This window comes from Lathyrus oleraceus, chromosome 1 (genome assembly GCF_024323335.1).
Source record: "Lathyrus oleraceus cultivar Zhongwan6 chromosome 1, CAAS_Psat_ZW6_1.0, whole genome shotgun sequence".
Lineage (NCBI taxonomy): Eukaryota > Viridiplantae > Streptophyta > Magnoliopsida > Fabales > Fabaceae > Lathyrus > Lathyrus oleraceus.
Genome location: NC_066579.1, coordinates 414,454,183 through 414,475,733, shown reverse-complemented (window position 1 = coordinate 414,475,733; position 21,551 = coordinate 414,454,183). Strand labels below are relative to the sequence as shown.

Genomic DNA, 21,551 nt, shown 5'->3' with positions numbered 1-21,551 from the left:
GGGTATTGAGTCGTTGGACTTGATATTTAGATGTAGTCTGAATGAAATCTCTGGAATTCATAATATTTTTTTTTTATAAAACTAGTAAAAGACCTGTGCGTCTGCACAAGTTACTGAATTTATAACTTAAATAATTTGATATAAATGTCAATGCATATTGTGGAAAGACAAGAATTTAATTTGTGTTTAGATGCTTGTTGTTGGTCAAAATTTTGGTTAAGCATATAAATTAATGTGCAGTTTTGTCTTAAGCATACAATATAATAAAAATTAATGTATAGGACAAACATTCAATGATTAACCTGATAAAGTTATCGTCAAAGGCCAAGAAGTAATTCTAATGTTAAAACACTTTTTGCAATAACATTTGTTGTCTGTTTTTCTGAAACACATGTAGTATTAAGATATTATGTTTTATATAATTACATTTATCATTCTCACTTATAATTATGTTTATCCTTTAAATATGTGGAGGGGATTTTTATGATTGGTTATGCGTCACACAAATAGAAATAGACCAATATCTTACCGAATGACAAATTATTATACCATCGATCCTTCAAAATATATTGTTCCAAATCAAAATCTAGGCTTCACTGTACCGGCTAGTAAGTGAGACATCTAGCTCTATGTTCAACATGATAAAGTTCATGAACCAAATTACCTAAACCATGTAAACCAAACTACCTAGACAAATTGCCTAGAATATCAAAAAAAAAAAACTTGTAAGAGTATTAAATAAAGTAGCTGGACATAAAAATGAAGGTTCATTGAGCCAAGGAAAAATCAAATACTTGACATAAAAGAATTTTTAGACTTTAAATAGTTACAATTTTTTAAATTAAAAAATTGTCTAAAAAACGAGCTTAAATTTAATTTAATTTAATAATGATCTAGTATCGTTTTTGATCATTTGGGATGGCATGGTTTATGCGTGACAGTCGGTGCGATGGGAACGTTTTCCTGTGTAAGTGTAACGGTCTAGTTGCCCTCAAGGCAGTGGGCGCCGAAATGCAAAAATTCGAAATAAGCAAATCAGATAAGAAAGAACTCACTACAAACACGTCCACCTAAAACTCCACCGAATAAAATATCTAGCGGACTCAAATTAAACTAAAAAAGTCTCAAATCCTTCATCACTTACCTAAAGGGTCCCACTCTAAAACAAAATTAAATATAAGCCGTTCATCACATCAAGATCCACGCGTCATAATCTAGAAGAAAAGTACCACTCCGTGATTAAAATCCGAATACCGAAATGAAAAGAAGCATAGAGAGGCTCTCCCATTTGAATTCCAAAACAACGTAATCTGAATTTCCGATAACAGATTGCGAAAATTTGAGAGCGTTTTCGAAGATGAAGACGGAAAACCGATCCAAAGAAGAAACTGCGACTTATCAAGAATGGTTCAATTTAGCAGATTCAGGTAACTATGGTTCACTCTTTCGTTTCACTCATGCATACACTTTCTAATTCGATTCGTTTCGTTTTGTTTCGTTATATGTTAGATGGAGATGGACGCATCAGTGGAAACGAAGCTACGAAGTTCTTCGCACTCTCCAACTTATCTCGTTCACAACTCAAGCAGCTTTGGGCTCTTTCTGATACCAAACGTCAAGGTTTTTTAGGTTTTACAGAGTTTCTTACTGCGATGCAGGTTTCTACAATTTTAACCTATGTTCATCAATTTATGGATTTTGATTCTGTTTCGATAATGAATATTTTGATTCTATTTAATTTTATCATGAACAGTTGGTTTCTCTTGCACAAGCAGGATATGAACTTAATTCGGATTTACTAAAGATTCAATGTAAGTGTGCTTTCATGGTGAAGATTGAATTTCTAATTTCAATTTCTGATCGAGCATCGAGTTTAGAATGTGTTGCCATTTCTGTGTTATTTATTTATTTATTTATTTATTATTTTGTTTCAATGAAACTGATTAGTTCGTTTTTATTGATTGTAGTGGATAAGGAAAATGTTAAACCACCTGTGATTGAAGGATTAGATACTTTAGTGGCAGTAAGTAGTGTTTTTCTATCACATTTGTGCTTGATTACTAAGATAATGATTTTCTCCCTTATTGTATTTTGTACAGCAAACTAAGAGTTTGACAATAACTGCACAGCCGGAAGTGAATGGTTAGATATGTAACTTATTCTTTTTATAATTTTCATGACCCTTGATGCTTTTGTTAATGTTTGAGATTTGATTTGATTATTTTTTTTATTGATATTGATAATATGTAGTGAGTGCCCAGCCTCAACCATTTTTAGCTAACTCATGGTTCACTTCAAAATCAAGATCTTCAAAGAAAGTGAGTCTAGTTATACGTTCTCAGATTTAGAAAACGTAGTTGATTTTGATGAAATTCATAATTCTATATGGTGGTTTGATTTCCATCTTGTTCAATTAGTTGTTGGCGCTGACTATACATTATCTTAATAGAAGATGAATTCTCTATTTCTTTTTAATTTTTATTTGGAGATCTTTATGTAATTGAGAGATCCTTGAAGCATGTTGTGCTCACTTTCATAATTACCTAAAGGAGTTGAAGTAAAATATATAGTTTACACTCATTGATTACATAAGTGCAGTTTCCTCTTTGTTGTTTTTCTGGGTGAAGAGGATATGGCGGTTAGATTAGAAATAAGGGAAAGTAGACCACATCCACCTTACTTTTTCCTCGGTAAATACTTTTATTATTGATTTTTTTTGTTTCAAATACGGTTGGAAAGTGTTGTCAATCCGGTACACACCTCACCTCTATTAGGAATGTAGTATTTCGTCTCATGTAGCTCCGTTCCTCATCCATGTCCATTCATTACTTTGATGAGATGAATCATGTGTACGAACCAATATTTGAACCAACATATGGTGATTCAACATTAAAACCATTCAGAATGTGCTTCTGTGATTGATTATATCAAATACTAAGATCTACTTCATATATTCTTAATATTAATTTGTTGTATATATTCTAAACACAATAGTTTGCTTTTTCTTAGTTACCTCCCAATGCAGTTACATCAATAGTGGATGGCTTGAAGAAATTGTATATTGAAAGACTAAAGCCCTTGGAAGCCACTTATAGATATGATGATTTTGCATCTCCGTTGTTGGTAAGTGGCATTTGCACCCAATTTATAAGTCAAACATGTCAAATTTTGCCAATTTCATGTGTGAGCATGTTACATGCTCTACTTAACACTTCTTATCCATGTAAATATGATGATGTTAACTGTAAGAATGTATTGATTTCTTCCTTTCAGACTAACAGTGATTTTGATGCTAAACCCATGGTCATGCTTCTTGGTCAATACTCTACGGGGAAAACAACATTTATAAAACATTTGTTAAAATGTGACTATCCAGGTTGGTTGAATTGTGGTTGATCCAGCAGCTACATCGTTGTATTTAATTCTTTAGAAAAAAAAATTGATGACCGAGGGACATAACTAGTTAACTAATATACTGATCCTATATGTTCTCTTCTAACCCGCTCTTTGGACAGGAGCACACATCGGACCAGAGCCTACAACCGATAGATTTGTTGCTGTCATGGTACGGAAAGTTTTTGTTCCTGTATTGCCTGTGGAAATCAATTGTTTTTGTTCTTGTTATTGTTAGAATACTTATCTTCTATAGTTTGTTTTGTTTTGTTTGTGTTATTAGAGCTTGCTTCAAAACTAACAATCTTTTGTTATTTATAGTCCGGCCCTGATGAGAGGAGTATTCCTGGAAACACTATAGCTGTTGATGCTGATATGCCTTTTGGTGGCCTGACAACTTTTGGAGGTTCATTCTTATCGAAGTTCCAATGTTCTCGAATGCCACATCCAGTGAGTTCTATTTATGTGTTCCAAGTCAAATGACTTTGTCAATAGTTGTACTTGAAATTGAATTAATTTTTTTTCTTTTTTAGCTGCTGGATGAAATAACAATTGTGGACACTCCTGGTGTCCTATCTGGAGAGAAACAAAGGACACAAAGAAGCTATGATTTCACTGGTGTTGTATCTTGGTTTGCTGCCAAATGCGATGTCATTCTTCTTCTATTTGACCCGCATAAACTTGACATCAGTGATGAGTTAAAACGTGTAATTTCTTCATTACATGGCAATGAGGACAAGATTCGCGTGGTTTTGAATAAGTCAGATCAAGTTGATACTCAACAAGTAAGACACATTAAACAAGATTGAACCAATTTATTTTATTTACACACTGTTTTATTCAATGGTGTGCTATTTTTTATTTAAGTCACGTGTAACTGTAATATTTTAGCTTATGAGAGTTTATGGAGCGTTGATGTGGTCACTAGGGAAGGTTCTGACTACTACTCCGGAAGTTCCACGTGTATACATTGGGTAGGTTTGTTATCTTTCAAATATGTCTTTTGAACCACTTCTTTCCGAACAAATTAGAAGTTAACCATTATTTTACCATCTTGTGATTTGAAAATTTAAATAATGATGGCTTGTGATTTGAAAATTTAAATAATGATGGCACGTAGTTGGATTTTCTTTATTTGGAGTTTTAGTTTTTAAAGTAATTGTTTATTTTAAAAAATTTATTCCTGAAATTTTTACTTTTAATGAGATTTACGTTTACATTATTACTTTATTTCTCCAATTAATGTGATATTCTTTGGCTCTTAGTATATTCTATTATTGATTTGATTTTTGCAGGTCGTTTAATGATAAGCCTATAGCTGAAGGATTTGTTGGTCCACTAGGAAAAAATCTCTTTGAGAAGGAACAGAACGATTTGTTAGCAGATTTGCTCGATATCCCAAAGAAGACGTGCGATCGTAGGGTAGGTTGCTAATTTCATTTTATTTAGGTGACTTGGTGCAAATTGAATTGTATTTAGATGACAAAGCAAATTGAATTGCATTTAGTTAACAAAAAATGAATTATTTATATTTAACATTTCAAAGATTTGTTGTCATTTTACCTGGTGCAGATCAATGAATTTGTGAAACGAGCTAGATCGGTCAAAATTCATGCATATATAATTAGCCATCTTAAAAAAGAGATGCCAGCAATAATGGGCAAAGCCAAGGCTCAACAAAAACTTATTGATAATCTCGATAGTGAATTTGCAAAGGTTTCTCCTCCACCTTCACTTTTTATCTACTTTGTTTGTTGCTTAATTTCTCAAGTACTTTTCATTTATGTTTTACAAAACAGGTTCAAAGGGAGTACCATCTACCCGCTGGTGACTTTCCCAGTGTTGAACACTTCAAAGAAGTTTTGAGTAGTTATAGCATCGACAAGTTTGAGAAACTTAAGCCAAAAATGATCCAGGCCATAGATGACATGCTTGGATATGAAATTCCAGAGCTTTTAAAGAAATTCAGAAATCCTTATGATTAAAATGAAAAATGTTTTGATCTATCATCATATATGTTTGATAAGTGTAAGACTTTGATATTTGAATTAATCATTAAATAATTGTAGATGGTTTCATTTTCATTGATTAATATTCAAATTATTTTAGTTTGATATAACATTTGAGGGTTTCTTAACCCACAATATATCTTTCTATTACATCGAGCGAATTTTCATTAAATACTCTCTGATTTTGAAAATATATATTCGAAAATACCTCAACACACACTCAAGTGAGACTATTTAGATTGATGCCCTATTACTTTGTTTATTTTATTTTGAAAATGCATCTTCGAAATATTTTAAGAAATACCTTATATATTTGCTAGTTCAGTAGAATTTTTGAAAATGTATCTCTGAAAATATCATATAGTTACATTCACATTGGCACATTATTATTTTGTTTATTTTATTCTAGAAATATATATCCGGAATATTTTAAGAAATATCTTATATATTTATCAGTTTAGTAGAATTTTTGGAGATGTATCTCCGGAAATATCCTATAGTTACATTTTCGTAAGCCAGAGACATTAGTAACGATCCAAAAAAAAAAAAAAAATCAAATTAAAATCAAGATTCATAAAATAAAATTAGGATTACATAGATGAGTTCAATATAAAATGCAACATTACACATAGTGTATGACTTGAGCGGAACTTTTGTTTTGAAACGGAAAAATGCATTTCACATAGCCCTTACATCCGCTCGCGTCTTGAGCTTAAATTTGCTAAACTCAATCTTTCCTCCGTTGTCAATCGACGGTGAACGGTACTCGAGTTTCACAATCTTCCGATTGTCTCCGTAAGGTAGGATATAATAGATTTCGTCTTTGATATCATCGAGGGAGGTGAAGTCGTTGAGCTTGAACGTGTGCCTGGGGGCTCCGTTGGAGAAGGAGACATTTGCGACATACCAGTCAATGTTTAGTTGCGATATTTGAGACATTTTCAGTTTGTGTGTAATATAACATAAGAACATATTAATTTATAGAAGACATATATCAGTATGGACCACTCAATGACTATCATGTTGATTTTGGAGATATATCTTCGGAACCGCACCCTATTATCTTATTCCGGAGAAACATCTCTGGAACTTCTACTGAACTAGTTCTAGGATGAAACCTATAACAGAATCTGTTTTTTCATTTATAAAAAACACGAATGTTGTTATGGAGAAGATAAAAGGTGCATTAAGACAAAATATGAACAAATAGTGAATATATAACACTTCATTTATTTTTAGACACAATTACATACACTTATTTGTACGGTAAAACAAGAAATTAAAACGAATCGAAACATATGTCGCTGACTAAATCTATTGGCGTTACTCCCTTGAACTTTTGTGCATTTGATTCTCTTTCAATATTGCTCAATTTCTCGAACTCTGGCATCATTTCTGTAAAATGATCCGGTCAAGTATCAACTTTTGTTGTTGAATGAGCCGTCTACTCCGTTGAAGCAAGTGGTATAGGGCATCCTGATTTCAAGTAAACTTGAACAAAATGATTTGATTTTGAAAGCCATCCAATACACATAATACGATAATTTGGATTTTGAGGTGGGGCGGTGCGCAGTGGGAAAAAGGTTTCTGAAAAACCGTATTGTGTCAGATCAATACACACTATGTCATACACACATGCTATTAGGTGACCCATGTCAGGGAAGCACATCCATTTTGCCTCCGGTGTCGAACTGCTAAGGTAAGGAACAAGAGACTCATAAACATTGTTGAAGTATTATTTCTTTCCGTACAATCGTGTGTATGACTTTTTATACATCTTCAACGCTTGGATAAATTTATGGCGGACAAGTGTATGACTATATTCTCCTTTATCGAGTAAAGTTGAAACGGATCGGTAACCGCAATTACCGTCCTCCTCAACATTGACGATTTGCTCGATATATTTGTGCATAAAAATCGACATCTCGTCAATGAATGGAATCTCCGGTGGAAGTGGCGTCAGAGGTGGTTTGCTAATGCGAGCGCATTTGACAACACTTTTTTTGAGATTTTGGAGTCGGTGAGTCGGGAAAAACTTTGTCAACATGTTCAAAATATGAACGAGATTGTGTAGTCAAATTGTCATTCAGTGTAGGCTTCATTTTCTTTGGAGCACCTTTTGTTTTTACGGATTGAGAGGGCGGTTTCATGTCGGTGGTTTCTGGATAGGCAATGTTCCTCAATTGTTCTTGATGTGGACTTTCATGTTGCCAATGGCTTTCAAAATCTCTCTTGTATTACTTCCCATTCGATAAAAATAGAGATATTTGATTTATCTTCATTCATACATCTATTATCATCAAACCTAAGTCTCTTTCAATGAGTACAAAAGAGACAATATGTTTTCACAAGTTTCACCTTTTTAGCAATAACACAAGTACATGAGAGACAATATGTTTTCACAATTGTGCATCCACACTTTGCGCTATCGGAGCCTACATTATCAGCTCGTTTAGCCTTGTGAAAAATATAGTTTAAACCCTCTCGAGAAATGTTACTAACCAACTGAGAATATAGAGTGTTATCTTTAAATATGTGTTTCAAAACTGTGATGCTCCGACCAAATGTTATTTGTATCTCATTATGTTGGTTTTGAATCATGTGGTTCACGGGGTCCCAGACTCTAGATAAATCCCCCTTACTATTTCCCAACTAATTTTTCAAAGTAGCATGAGAAGACTCAACTCTGTTAGTTGTCGTATTTCTAAGGCGTCTAACATTATTAGTCTACGCACAAACTATCTTCTCCTTCACCTGGTCAAGAATTGTGCTTTCAACATATTTCAACAAATTTGGATTCTTTTCACACACTTTCCTGAAATAAATAATAGAATTGACATATAATTCTTTTGTGGAAGAATTTATTATACGATTCTATGCATCCATTACTTTTTCCACTACCACACCCGCCTTCACCATTTTTCCATCTCCGGACTCTATATGTTTCGTCCCTACCGCGGGTTTAACCCGACTTCTCACATTCTTTGTTATGTGATACCTACAAAGTAATGCATAAGAAGAAGTAAATACCTTTTCAACCGAATTCATTAATGCGGTATCACGGTCGGTAACAATCTCTTTAGGCATCTCACCTTGTACCTTCAACAGTTTCCAACACACATCTAATGCCCAAGTAAAATTGTCCTCTTTTTGACACCCAAGAAATGCAAAACCAGCAGAATATGTCTTCTCAGTTGAGGTCACACCAACCATCTCCAGTAATGGAAGTTTATACTTGTTGGTCTTGTAGGTTGAATCAAGTATGATCACTGTAGGAAATGTGTTGAACAACTTTGTGGAATCATGATGAGTCCAAAAAATATCTCTAACAGTAACTCCATCATCGCACGTTCGATACCTAAACATGTAACTGTTATCATCCAACAATTTCAAGAGTTGTTGCATCTCAGTTTTATCCCCTCTATGTGCCTTGTTAGTGAGGTACCAAATATTATACACTTGCTTGATATTTGATATATTTTATGGTCTTCTTCGTGTCAAGTATATTTTTCAGTTGAACAAGATTCAAGGTCATGTCAGCAACACATTTCTTCTCTTCCGGCTTTAGCCGACAGACACTAGGATGACCGACTAATTTTAAACACAAATCATGGTTATGCAAATCACATATCACATTAAATCTCTAATTTTTACTTGCCAACATGTACCACAAACCTTAAACAGACAATCACATTTTCTTGTATCAGTGTTGTCTCTTTTAAAATTTCGGAGATGAGTTCTATATTTCCCGCTTCTTTTGCAAATCACTGTCACAAAGGTGTATCTTCTATATGAACCATTATCAGAAATTCCGATAACCATACTAAAACCAAGTTTATAGGCCTCCTTACGAATCCATTGAAGCATTTAATCAAGAGATTCAAACTATTGCTTGTTTTTAAAGTCGTTGCAAATATCTACCGCCTTCACAACAACACCTTGAACATTCAGAGAAACAACCACACATTGGACATTCGGAGAAACAACTTGTTTTGAGAAAACATTGGGGTGCACCCTATCTAATGAAAACAGTTAAAACCATAACAGAACATAAGCACTACAATTGTTGTAGAATGACTTCAAAAATAAACATAGACAAATTCCGGAAATGCATCTCCGGACAAGTTCATATACGTTTCGGAGATACATTTTTTGACACGACGTAACTTTTTTTTAGTAAAAATGGAAGATTAATGTGAGCAATATAGAGGGGAGAGAATAATCTTTACTTGAAATTATATCTTCTTTTGCTCCATATGATGTGATGAGCCAAAATAATGGAGATTTGGAGTGAAAAAATTGATTGAGAATGAAGGATTTTTAAGGTGAAGGGTGTAACACCTGAGGCCAGAGAGGATAGAGAGTGGTTACATGTTACACCCGAGGGAGAGGGAGTGGTTGTCGGTGCACGAGGCATGACAATGAGACACTCCTAGCAGCTTCTAGGAAAAAACGGAGTTCACATCAGAATGAGAGGGATCCTGACGCAGTGCAAGTATAAGACTGCATGGTTGAAGGAAGACTTATAAGGATTAAATGGTACTACCTATACAAACAAGATGCATCTTATTTTCGGTAGCCCGTTCCATGAGAACTCCATAGTTAAATGTGCTTGATTTGGAGCAATTTTGGGATGGGTAATCTTCTGAGAAGTTTCTCAAAAAGCGTGTGAGTGAGGAAAAACATGCTGAAAAGACCCGTGTTAGTTTGTCAGGTCAGTCGATAATCTTGAAAGCAGTCTGGGGCATTACAAATGGTATCAGAGTCAGACCTCTCCCAGTACGATGTGGTTCGGGGACGAACCAAGTGGAAGCTGGTGGGCATGTAACACCCGAGGCCAGAGAGGACAGAGAATGGTTACATGCCACACCCGAGGACGAGGAAGTGGTTGTTGGTGCACGAGGCATGACAATGAAACAGTCCTAGAAGCTTTTAGGGAAAAACTAAATTGACATCGGAATGAGAGGGATCATGAGGTTGTGCATGCATGAGACTACATGATTGAAGGAAGGCTTGTAAGGATTAATTTATATTACCTATACAAACAAGATGCATATTCTTTTCGGTAGCCCGTTCCATAAGAACTGCATAGTTAAACGTGCTTGACTTGGAGCAATTTTGGGATGGATGACCTTCTGGGAAGTTTCTCGGAAAGCGTGTGAGTGAGGATAAAACATGATGAAAAGACCCGTGTTAGTTTGTGGGAGTCAGTCGATAATCTTGAAAGCAGTCTGGGGCATTACAAAGGGTTTGGTTGAAAACCAACCATGTCAATTGTGATGTGCTGCCCATAATTTTGGAGATGCATCTCCGAAATATCTATTGAACTTTTAAATAATTAAGGTCTATTTTAAAATATTCTAGAGATACATCTCTGGAATAAAATTACCCAACATATAGGGCGTCTCTCAGAATGGCCTTATTTGAGTGTGTAAGAGGTGTGTCCGGAGATGCATCTTCGAAAACGGAGGGCATTTGTGAAAAGTCATGTGGTGCAATAGAAAGATTTAATATACTTTAAGAAATTCTCCAACATGTGAAGAAAAGGAAAGTTACTATACTCTGTGTGGGACAACCATGTGGGTACTTGGTGAATATGTGGTTGATACAAATATATGAAATTTAAATTTTGTAGAAAGTGAGAAGTGATGTGATTTTAAAGATTTTTTTTACTTCAATAATGTTTTTTTTACTGTAAAATAAATCAAAGTAATAAATTATTTTATATATTAAAATGTAATTGTAGTTTTTGTCTAACAAATAAAGGAGGAAAATGAGAAACTGTAATGAATTTATATTAATGAGCTCGAGTTATGAATAGTTTGACATATATGAATAGTTTGTAGAAAGTCAATTTTACCATTTTGAAACCTAATATCATTTCTTGTGTGCCAAGTTTTCCAAAGAATTATTATGTTGAGAGTCATGATCAAACTCTGAATTTGAGAGCTTCAACTTCTACCAACAAGTTTGAATTAGCTTTCATAACTCGTTCTATCAATATTCATGTCAAACAATCACTCAATCTAATGTCAGAAAAGTAAAGTTAACATACATATAAGAAATAAGTGGTTCGCAACTTCCACATCATGATTAGAGAGAGAGAGAGAGAGAGAGAGAGAGAGAGAGAGAGAGAGAGAGAGAGAGAGAGAGAGAGCACATTGAAACCATATGAATTCCAATGCAAATATTCTTATCTCCTGTTGCAATAACATTACATATTGGTTTCCAAGTCACTAATGACTTATCAGGTGGTATATAGGGATGCCAAATGAATTTTGTCCAAGAAGCCTCAATGTGATCCCTTACGATACAATTCTAGGCAATTTTAAAAGATAGATCACCATTTACAGATCCAGTCCAAATGAGTTTACCAAAACTAGTATTATGAAATGACAAGTTACTCTTCAAAATGTCTTCAACAATTTGAGGAGGAAAACTGGATAAGCCATCAGGAATGTTCTAATTTATGTCTTGAATCATTGATATGATTTTAATAGTTTTCATAAATTGAATATCCACTGGAAATTCTAGGTGCAAATCTTTAATTTTGTATCTCAATCAATTGTCAACCCAAAAAAACATATATATAACCTGATCCAAGATCATCATTATAACCTGCATCGTTAATAAAACTTTGTATCTTGTTAACTTCATTAGTAGCTTCACCGACTTTAAGAGAATATTGTCAAATGTCTCTTTATTTCTTTTCTTAATGATAGGTTTAAGTGATATCAACTTAGCAAATAAAACAAACATATGGAAACCAACCACCCCAGTATTCAAATAATTATGAATCTTTTATTTGCATCTATATTCTAGAGTTCGAAGCTTCAAAAATTTGAATGGCCTAGCCGAATCAAACCTACCTTTGTCACAATGGAGAAAAATATGGTGATGGTATATGTTCCAATCATCTAGCCAATTCTGATTACAAATGGCTCGTCAAGCCAGACATAAGAGTAAGTACCACCTTTCCTCCCATTGGTCCAAATGTACCATTACTTTCAAGATGTATAAGCTCATTTTCATTTGTCCAACTAAGAAACTCATAAATAGAAGTTTTGTTGGAGGGCATCTACCAATTTTTTCAAGGGAACCAATAACGACATATAAATTACTTAGCATGAAACAAGGGTCAGGATTGGCCTGTTGAAGATTGGTAAGTTCATTCCATATCTGTCTTCGAATTATATGAGAGTTACTTGCATATATATTAACAATGAAGAATTTAGTTTGATCCACTTCTATGATTTTTTTTACATGTTCTTCAAATAAACATAACACAATGAGATTCATATCTATTGCATAAAAAGCCCATAGATTTGAATCATGTTTTTGTCTAAAATTTAATGCAAATCTCTTAAGTCTAATTTGTTTAAGACACTTAGTAGGGAAATGAATATATGGAATTATTAGTTCAACAATCAAAAGCAAGTCAGGCTTTTGTTGATCATGGAGATTTTTAATAACTAGCCTACTATCAAGGTTTCCTACTCCTCTATAACTAACCGGTATTGTGTTTACTCGACATGGCTCGGGTGTTAGTTTTCATTCTTGGCTGAGTAAGTTTATGCCTTCTCCTACCATTTTTCTTGACCATAGTAAATTCTTCCTGATGTGGCTTAGGAAAGTTATCTTTATCACCCTAAAGGTTATTATCTTCTCCAAATTTAAACCATCATATGGATCTCTCACTAAATGCTTACCACTATTTTCCATAACCACATGATCAAGATCAGATTGCTCTCTTTTATCACCAGTTATCTCTTTCTCAACCACCAAATTCCGGTTCAAATCAATAGCAGTCTCTACTGCTATTTCTTCTTCGTTCAAAGAGCTTGTTTCTTATAAGTCATCTTTCTCTATGTCATTATAAAGAGTATGATTCCATGTCTTATTCAAATCTATAGAGTTATCATTCACTATTACATTTACAGACTTATCATTCTCTATAACTTTCACACTGACATTAACTAGTATAGTCTTTCTGGACTTTTTAGGCGTGTATCTTGTAGATTATTTAATCAGTGGCTTCTCAACCTTCTTGCCTTTCAACTTCCCAAAATTTTAAATATTATGAACAATACACAAACATAGTGATCACAAAAAAGAGGAAAGCTATCATATTTTGATCTCGTTCCACCCAAATACGATCATGGACATTATCTGACATGTTAAGGTCTATTTGCACATGTGTTAAGTGCTCCAGAGTTCTTTTTCTTGTAAGTTCATCAATTGATAAAGGAGTTCTACCACTATAATCAATTGCAAATAAAGTAGTTGGTTCCCAACACTCTAATGGAAAATGATACATCATCAACCATACTTGAGCATGTGTAATCTTCAAATTTGCAGATCTAAAATATGGCGTCGATGCAGACAATTGTAAGAGCAAGGTCTTAACATTCCACGTCCCTAAACTCTAAATTTTGTTGCGATCCTCCCTTGATTTTAGTGAAATTCAAAATATCCATGTTCTAAAGGAGTTAAATCTCAACTAGTAATTGGACTACATAATTTCACGAGTTATTACATAATTTTGATGCCTCTGATGTCATGTTACCTTTACTAGTGAGGAATCTCCCATGTAAATTATTCCTGCAGCATTCAAGTACTACATTGTAAGCCCCTTCAAGTTTCTTGATTGAGAGATAATTACCTATGAGGCAAGACTTAACAATACTATAAATTAGTATGTCCCACGCATTTTGAAGAGTTTGTGCAAATGATTTATTTTGTGCTCGAGATTGGGATATAGATGTAGGAGTTATTTGAGGAATAAGAGCCGACCATGGAAAGTTTCCATGCTAATGGCCTACCCAAAAGGAGCCTGTGCCGATTAGGTTTCCTTTTAAACCCTAGCAGAGTATCCTTAAAATACCTAGTGTCATTTGAAAATGATATATCTTTCCTCAAACCTTGTTTTGACGATTCAAATGGTGAAAGTGTAACATTGTATCTTATGAAACTTGTGCCCAAAAATCAACTCCATTCAACAGTTAACAAATTCATAATCGTTATTTTAAAAAAAAAGATTATAGTAAAACGAGAATCCCTAACCTTATATATATATATATATATATATATATATATATATATATATATATATATATATATATATATATATATATATATATATATATATATATATAATGTAACTTTTTTATATAAAACAAAATTAATAAATTTGTTCAAGATAACGTTGAACACAATGGAAGGATTTAGTCATATTTTTAAGTTACAAATGTTACTTTGAAATAAAACAATTATCATTTAAAAACTGTTATGTATATTTATATATCTCAGAAGACAAAATATTAAGGTTACGCAAATCGGATTGGACCAGTCGATTCAACCGGTTAAATCGGAAACCAGATCTATATCCGATCTATTAAATTCGTATAATCGATCTGTCAAAGAACCAGGACAAAAATAAAAAAATCGGATGAAAATCGAAAAAATCAGTCAAAACCGGGGATTTTTCAAATCACATAGATTGAACCGGATTTTAGTTTTTTTCAGCTTCTTTTAAAAATTTATTTAAAAGTAAAATATAATAAAAAGTGAAAAAATATATCAATTTAGTACTATTAAATAAGATGAGCCTCATAATCGAAGGCATCTCTCTGATCCCTTCAAATTTTTATTTTTTTAATAAAAAATAGATAGTTCTATTTATAAATAACACTCTTCACTTTACTTTCTAATATTTTTTTAAAACTTTACAAAAGTTCATATACGAAGATTTGTCACGTTTCACAGATAACACGTCATTTAGGAATAAACACTTTATTAATTTTAAGATAAAAAATATGAAAGATAATTAAAATTATTTAATTTAAAATAGAATAATTAATTTCACAAATGTAGTAAAATATAAGGATCAAAATTATAATGAATTAAATAAAATATCATAACTTAAGCTATATAAAATATTCTTTTTACCATTTAAAAAATGATAAAAATAACTACAACACTATTATTTTAGGAATTTAAATTCAATATTTGACACAGTAAAATAGTTACAATTGTAAGGCATGACATTGCATATTTTTATATTTGATACTTTTGGTGATAATATCATGAATTATAAATATCCTTTTAAGATGAAACTCATTTTATATAAAAGATAAAATGTTGTCTATAACTCTTATGAATACTATAAAGTTAAATAAAATTGTTTTAATTGCAATAATATTGCTCAAAGTTAACTAATTAGTTCAATTTTACTATTGAAGTCCTATATTAAAAAATACATTTTCTTACACTTTTTTCTCCTATATATATAGAGTGGACTAGCACACATGTAAGACATTGTTGAGCTTTGACAAAAAATTTATATAAGAAAATTGATAAATGGGTTAGTGTAAATTATATGGCCTTTAGTTAAAATTTGAGTTGTTTTAAATATTTATTTGTATTTTAGTTAGACCGAGTTAGACCGAGTTAGATTTATTAAATTGAACTTTGTTTGTGATCTTTAAACGAGTCTAATTCAAATTAGAAAAAAAATTATAATCGAATTTTAAATTAAACCAAATTTTATCTCATCGATTTGAATTAAGTTAAATTCAATTCGACTCATTTTCAATCTTAGTTTGATTAGATTCTCATGATCCATTCTCGTGAATATATTTTTATATAAAAGTTGCAAAATGCTAATCTTCATCTCCAATTTTCTTAAGTATAGTTTGAACCTTTAAAAGTTGCATGCTTAACCATGTTGTCACGATTTTTTGAATTAAAACAATAGAGGTAGACAATTCTCCTTATTCTATTGTGTATTCGCAAGCATATTTTTCCGGGATTTAATTAAGTTCTTCATAGTTATTCTCTTGAACTTTGATCTTAGGATCAAAGTGAAGTTGATCAATTGAAATTTTACTTCAATAGTTAAAGAGTTTATTTTTGAACAAAGTCAACATAAAAATACGAAAAGATCATAATTTAAGAAAGTGTGCCGGGAGTAGGTTTCATCTATTAATCATCTAAAGCAATATATTCATCAATTCTACGGTTTTAAGTTTCCTAAGTATAAATCTATCTATCGCACATGGAATATTTTAGTTCCTAACAAGCGACGCGAGGTCTATTGAATATATTTTAATTTCTCACTTCTTATTCAGTTGACCAATTATAATATAATAGTATATAGTGATCGTAAATTTAACCATTCTTAAAAATTAGCTATTACAAATTAAGTTATTAACAACCTATTATATAGAAAATTCATTCCTTGATTTTTCTATATCAAATAATCAATTTTAGAGTTTATTCTAAAAAACATTAATAACTAAAATAATAACATCGATATACTAGAAATAATATTTAATTTAACCGTCAAATAGAAGATTTTATAATATAATCATAATTAACTACACATAATCCCAACACATAAATTTTATCTACTCGCGGCGTTGGCGGGACCAGGGTTTGTTATGAACAAATGCAAGACGACCCTTAGTTCAAAGACTCCAAATTAAAGAGCGTTATTTTGTTTTAAAATAAATAAAATATATATTTAATTATATATTAAATAAATTATAAAATAAAAAATAAATATGAATTTGTCAATGGCATAATGGAAGTAGAGGAGATTTGAAACATGTTAGTAAAGATTATGTGTTCAATCCTCTTGAATTCATTTTTTCTAATTACAGTTGCATCTATTTTTTCTGATTATTATTGCAGTCATTTTTTCTATGTTGCGGCCATCTTTTCTATTCTAATTACTCTTGCATGGTTTTTTATATTATGATAAATATTAATCATTTAAACTATTTAAAGATGAATATAAAATACAAAAATTAAATAAAATTGAAGATTTAATGTTTTTTCTTTTATTTTTTAATTATTGTTTCTTTCTTTTTTGTAATTGTTAATTTTTAATTTTTAATTTTAATTTTTTAATAATCTTCTGAAGACACTAAAATATAAATACTTAGTTGATGAATTTGTTTCAAAATAATATTTCGAGAAAGATTCTAAGTAATTAAAAAATTTAAGTTGTAAGAATTTTTCTTTATAGTGTACACGATACTTTGAATTTTTTTTGCTTGATTTGGTTAATATATAATTATATATATTTTTTATATTATTTTAATTATCAAAATTATATTTATTTTTAATTTAGGCATTTTAAAATTAGAATAGGGTTTTTTTTATATTGATTGGACCGGTTCTGGATAGTGACACGTGTGATTATATTTATTTTTTATTTTTTAAAATTATCATCATCGTTGATGTGTTGGTATCGTGTACGATGTTAAAGGCGCGCATACCGTTGAAGCTCTTGCTGATTTTGTAAATATGGAATGAGGTATTTATGTGAACGTATAAAAGATTCTTGTATTCTTTTTCAAGAATATTTAGTATAAGGTCGTTCTTTCTTTGTTATTAAGAAATGTTACAAAATATGATAATTTTCATTTGTGACCAACTATATAAAGGTCGATCATAATATTGTTTTATTATTTATTTAGACTTATGTAAAGGTTGTTGTGGTATTTAGGTCGGAGAAGGAAGTAATTATAACTAATATCGATACTGACAAATACAAAGATTTGGTAGAGAGATGAGTGCAGTAAAATCTTTTTATATGGCAAATTCAAGAATGTTTTTTTAAATTATATATTTTTATTAATGGTCCATTTTTATTATTTGCCATGGGCCTTTAAAAAGTCAAGACCGACCCTGACAAGGTCGCAACTTATATAAAATTGGTAGCATGTGCCCCATTTCCCAACATACAATTTTTTTCATATACAAACCTTTGAGTTTCCTCCGCACATCCGCTGCAGTTTTCTTATTTGAAACTTGTCTCAGAACCTTATCACCAAGGCTCAAGATGATTACACTGTGGAATTTCTCCACCATCATCATCTTTTCCTTATTCGTTAGGGTAACGTCTGTTCTTTTTGATCCCTTCAACGTTTCTAACAAATCTTGTTGAACAAGAAGAACTCGCATCTTCAAGTGCCATGATCCGAAATCATTAACACCGATGAATTTCTCAATATCATACTTCATTGACGACATCTTGATACACACTCAACGCACCAGTTTGTTGTGACAATCATCGTAACAAGAGCGAAGAAATATTGAGAAAGAGAAGTTTTCTTGAACAAACACAAGAAAACGATTCATTTATGGAGAGAGAGAGAGAGAGAAGATTGGTTAAAAAATATTTTTTCTATTCACTTTCTTAATTAGGGTTAAAAGATTACAAGTGAACAACAACGTAACCTTCTCTCTAACAAACTAGAGTACATCCTATATATAGACTCATAATTTATGTATGTCATATATGGTGATAACGCTCATACATGACATACATAACTATTATATTACAAAGTACATAACTAACTTAAAACATTGCATGATAGATCAGACTTCAACTATAACATGCACCTTTTCGACTATTGCATGCTAGATCAGACTTCGACTATAGCATGCCACAACCCAATCAAACCAAGAGGCTACCCATGTTAAGATTATAGTTCGATCCAAAATATCACAGAAAGAAACTATGGTGTTTCCTTATCAACCTCAACTAGTATTTAGATAAGTTGAGCTCACCCAAATTTAACCTTATCCAATCATACTTATTGATAACTATCTCTATCTCTTTAGCAAGATAATATGGACAAATTATTAATTTGTGGAGATAAAATGAAACTTGGTTTATATAATCTCCTTGTAGTAACTTGCTCTTATACAACGCTTAACTCTGACACCTGGTGAACCAATAAATTTAATAAAACTTTGAAGTCTTTTGATGATAGTTTTTCGAGACCAATTGTTGATGTTTCTATTAAGGGACAATAATCATATAGAATGGTCTAAAAGAGGAGGGGGGGGGGGGTTGAATAGAAAGTTCCCCTAAAATCCTTTTCGAAAATATTTTATTTTAAAATCAAAATTTTATAAGCAGAAGCGCAGTTTACAAACAAAATCAAAAGATATAGGAGTTTTATAAAAATAAGATTGAATGGATTTTACAGTTAACTCAAATTATCAAAACTTACAACAACTAAGACAAATGAAGTTGCTTAAACAAGAAATGCAACAATTAACATAACTCAATTTACACAGAAGGCTCAATTAAATTTTATTAATCAAACAATCAATCTAAGAATTTATACAATCATAATCGTCATAAAGATAATTTCAATTATTAGATCAATCACACACTTGCGCTTACACAATAAATCACTATAAGCATATAAAAGCTATCAACATGTAGTTCTAGGAAGCAATAAAACCTAATCTTGAAAATCTGAACTGAAATGTAAAAATATAGGTAGAGAGATATTGTACACCAACATTATACTTGTTCAGCGCATTCACATTTGCCTTCACTTTGCGCGTAGTCCACTCTTCAATGGAGAACCATTGAAATTTTGTTAGGTCTTCCATTATTTTGCAAATTAATATACAAGAGTTTTTAGTATAATGGATAATCAAGACAATGCTTAACACTTCAAGACAAATTTATTAAGTCAACACAAGTCTAAATTTGGATTACCCTTCTATTGAGGCAAAACACTCAAAACTGACAAATTCACAAGATCATCATTGGTTTTGACCCAATTTTCTTGCTAGACCCAAAGCAGTCTTCACTCAACCATACCAGAAGTCTATTTTCCGACCCTTTGTTCTACTAAAGGAGCTTGAAAACTCCCAACTTCATTATGTAACAACCTTCACTTGGTTCTACCGATGTCTTCAATGGAGGAGAAAATAATCTTTCTATTTCCTGCTGGAAGTCAACCTTCAAGCACCATAATTATAATATCAAATCTTCAATCTAATACACATAAAAAGCTTCAAAAAACATTAAAATCGCTAATGTACATTGCATCTACCACTCACACTCAATATTTAGAGTTGACCACCATAAAAATGGGGTTTCTTGGCTCAATGTTAACGATGATTATGATCTAAAGAATCTCACATAACTCCTAAACATGCATACCTCAATCAACACACTATGAAGTTTTTCTATAGGCTTGACTTAAGAAAGAAGACATGGAAGAAGAGCACTCATGGCTTTTCTCGATATGTGAAAGTATGGTTTCTGATTCTTTTCAATATTGTTGAACAATAACAATTTCAAAAACTCATTTTTTTATGTATGGAGAGTGACAGAAAAATTAAATATATAGGGGTTAGAGGTAAGGCAAAAAATAAGTGAGAAAATGAGTAGTTGATTTGAGTCAAATCATACAATTATATTTTGAATCAGTTGAAAGAATGACATAAATCAAGGTAATAAACTTTGGAAATAACATGTTTGATTTGAACCACTGGATTGAATCATGTGATTCAAATCAAGAAAATACTTGATTTGAATCACACAACCATAAGTGATTTTTAAAATAATTCAACTGATCATGATTTGAATCAGGATTCACATCAAGGAGGTCTTTTATTCGACTCAGACACAACCTAGATTTAAATCATCGTAATAATGTCAAATTCCCAAAATTCCCAAGAATAAACAAAATCCATAATTTGAATTAAGCTTCAAAAACACATTGTTTTAAGCTTTCTAACTTGTGATTCAAGGCACATATGTTTTTGACTTTGACCAATCTTCTCAAGCTAAAAAACAAAGTAATGGATTCAATCTAATTGAATGTAATGAGTAGATCAAGCTACAATACTATAATGAGTGGTCAAAATTAAATTACACAAAATGATAATCGAAAATGCGACAAATCATCAAAATACACCGATGAAATTCATTGTTATTGATAGAATAATTTCAATTTTTTCTTTGTCGATGGAAGATCCCAGTGCTAAAAGATCAAGTGCACATTTTGAGAAAATCATGAAATTCCAAAAATATTTCAATTTTTTATATGACTATAGAAATATTACAAGTGTTTTACATTTAGATGCTAAAGCATGGCACAATAAACTTCAAATTAGGAAACAAAATTTTATATTATTACAACAATACTTACCAGAAGCTTTGAATCAAGGTGAATTTGAATTTTGCCGCCCAAAGTTTACTCATTTACCCAATGACCCTTTTAGAATAGGAACACCTATATCAATGTCAGAATGGTCCATGCCTCTTAAGTTAGATTTAATTATTAAAAAACTTAAAGCATAAAAAGTTATTGCCATTCCTTATCG

The 21,551-nt window shown here is 31.7% G+C and overlaps 1 protein-coding gene across 1 annotated transcript; it reads left to right on the top strand.

Annotated features, from left to right (window-relative positions):
• The first annotated feature begins 1,209 nt into the window (after window positions 1–1,209).
• LOC127077209 (EH domain-containing protein 2) lies at window positions 1,210–5,477 on the top strand. The gene is made up of 15 exons (XM_051018704.1): window positions 1,210–1,427; window positions 1,510–1,658; window positions 1,754–1,811; window positions 1,968–2,023; window positions 2,100–2,142; window positions 2,251–2,318; window positions 3,010–3,123; window positions 3,274–3,376; window positions 3,516–3,565; window positions 3,715–3,843; window positions 3,927–4,178; window positions 4,285–4,367; window positions 4,689–4,815; window positions 4,966–5,109; window positions 5,193–5,477. The coding sequence occupies exons 1-15, from the start codon at window positions 1,358–1,360 to the stop codon at window positions 5,376–5,378; spliced, it is 1,632 nt and encodes a 543-aa protein (XP_050874661.1). The 5' UTR covers window positions 1,210–1,357; the 3' UTR covers window positions 5,379–5,477.
• The last annotated feature ends 16,074 nt before the right edge of the window (window positions 5,478–21,551 follow it).

Excerpts from the sequence above, each read along its gene's own strand:
- LOC127077209 (XM_051018704.1), top strand. The coding sequence starts at position 1,358 with ATGAAGACGGAAAACCGATCCAAAGAAGAAACTGCGACTTATCAAGAA. Across the intron at positions 3,124-3,273 it reads ATTTTGCATCTCCGTTGTTG|ACTAACAGTGATTTTGATGC; the intron begins GTAAGTGGCATT and ends TCTTCCTTTCAG. Across the intron at positions 4,179-4,284 it reads ATCAAGTTGATACTCAACAA|CTTATGAGAGTTTATGGAGC; the intron begins GTAAGACACATT and ends GTAATATTTTAG.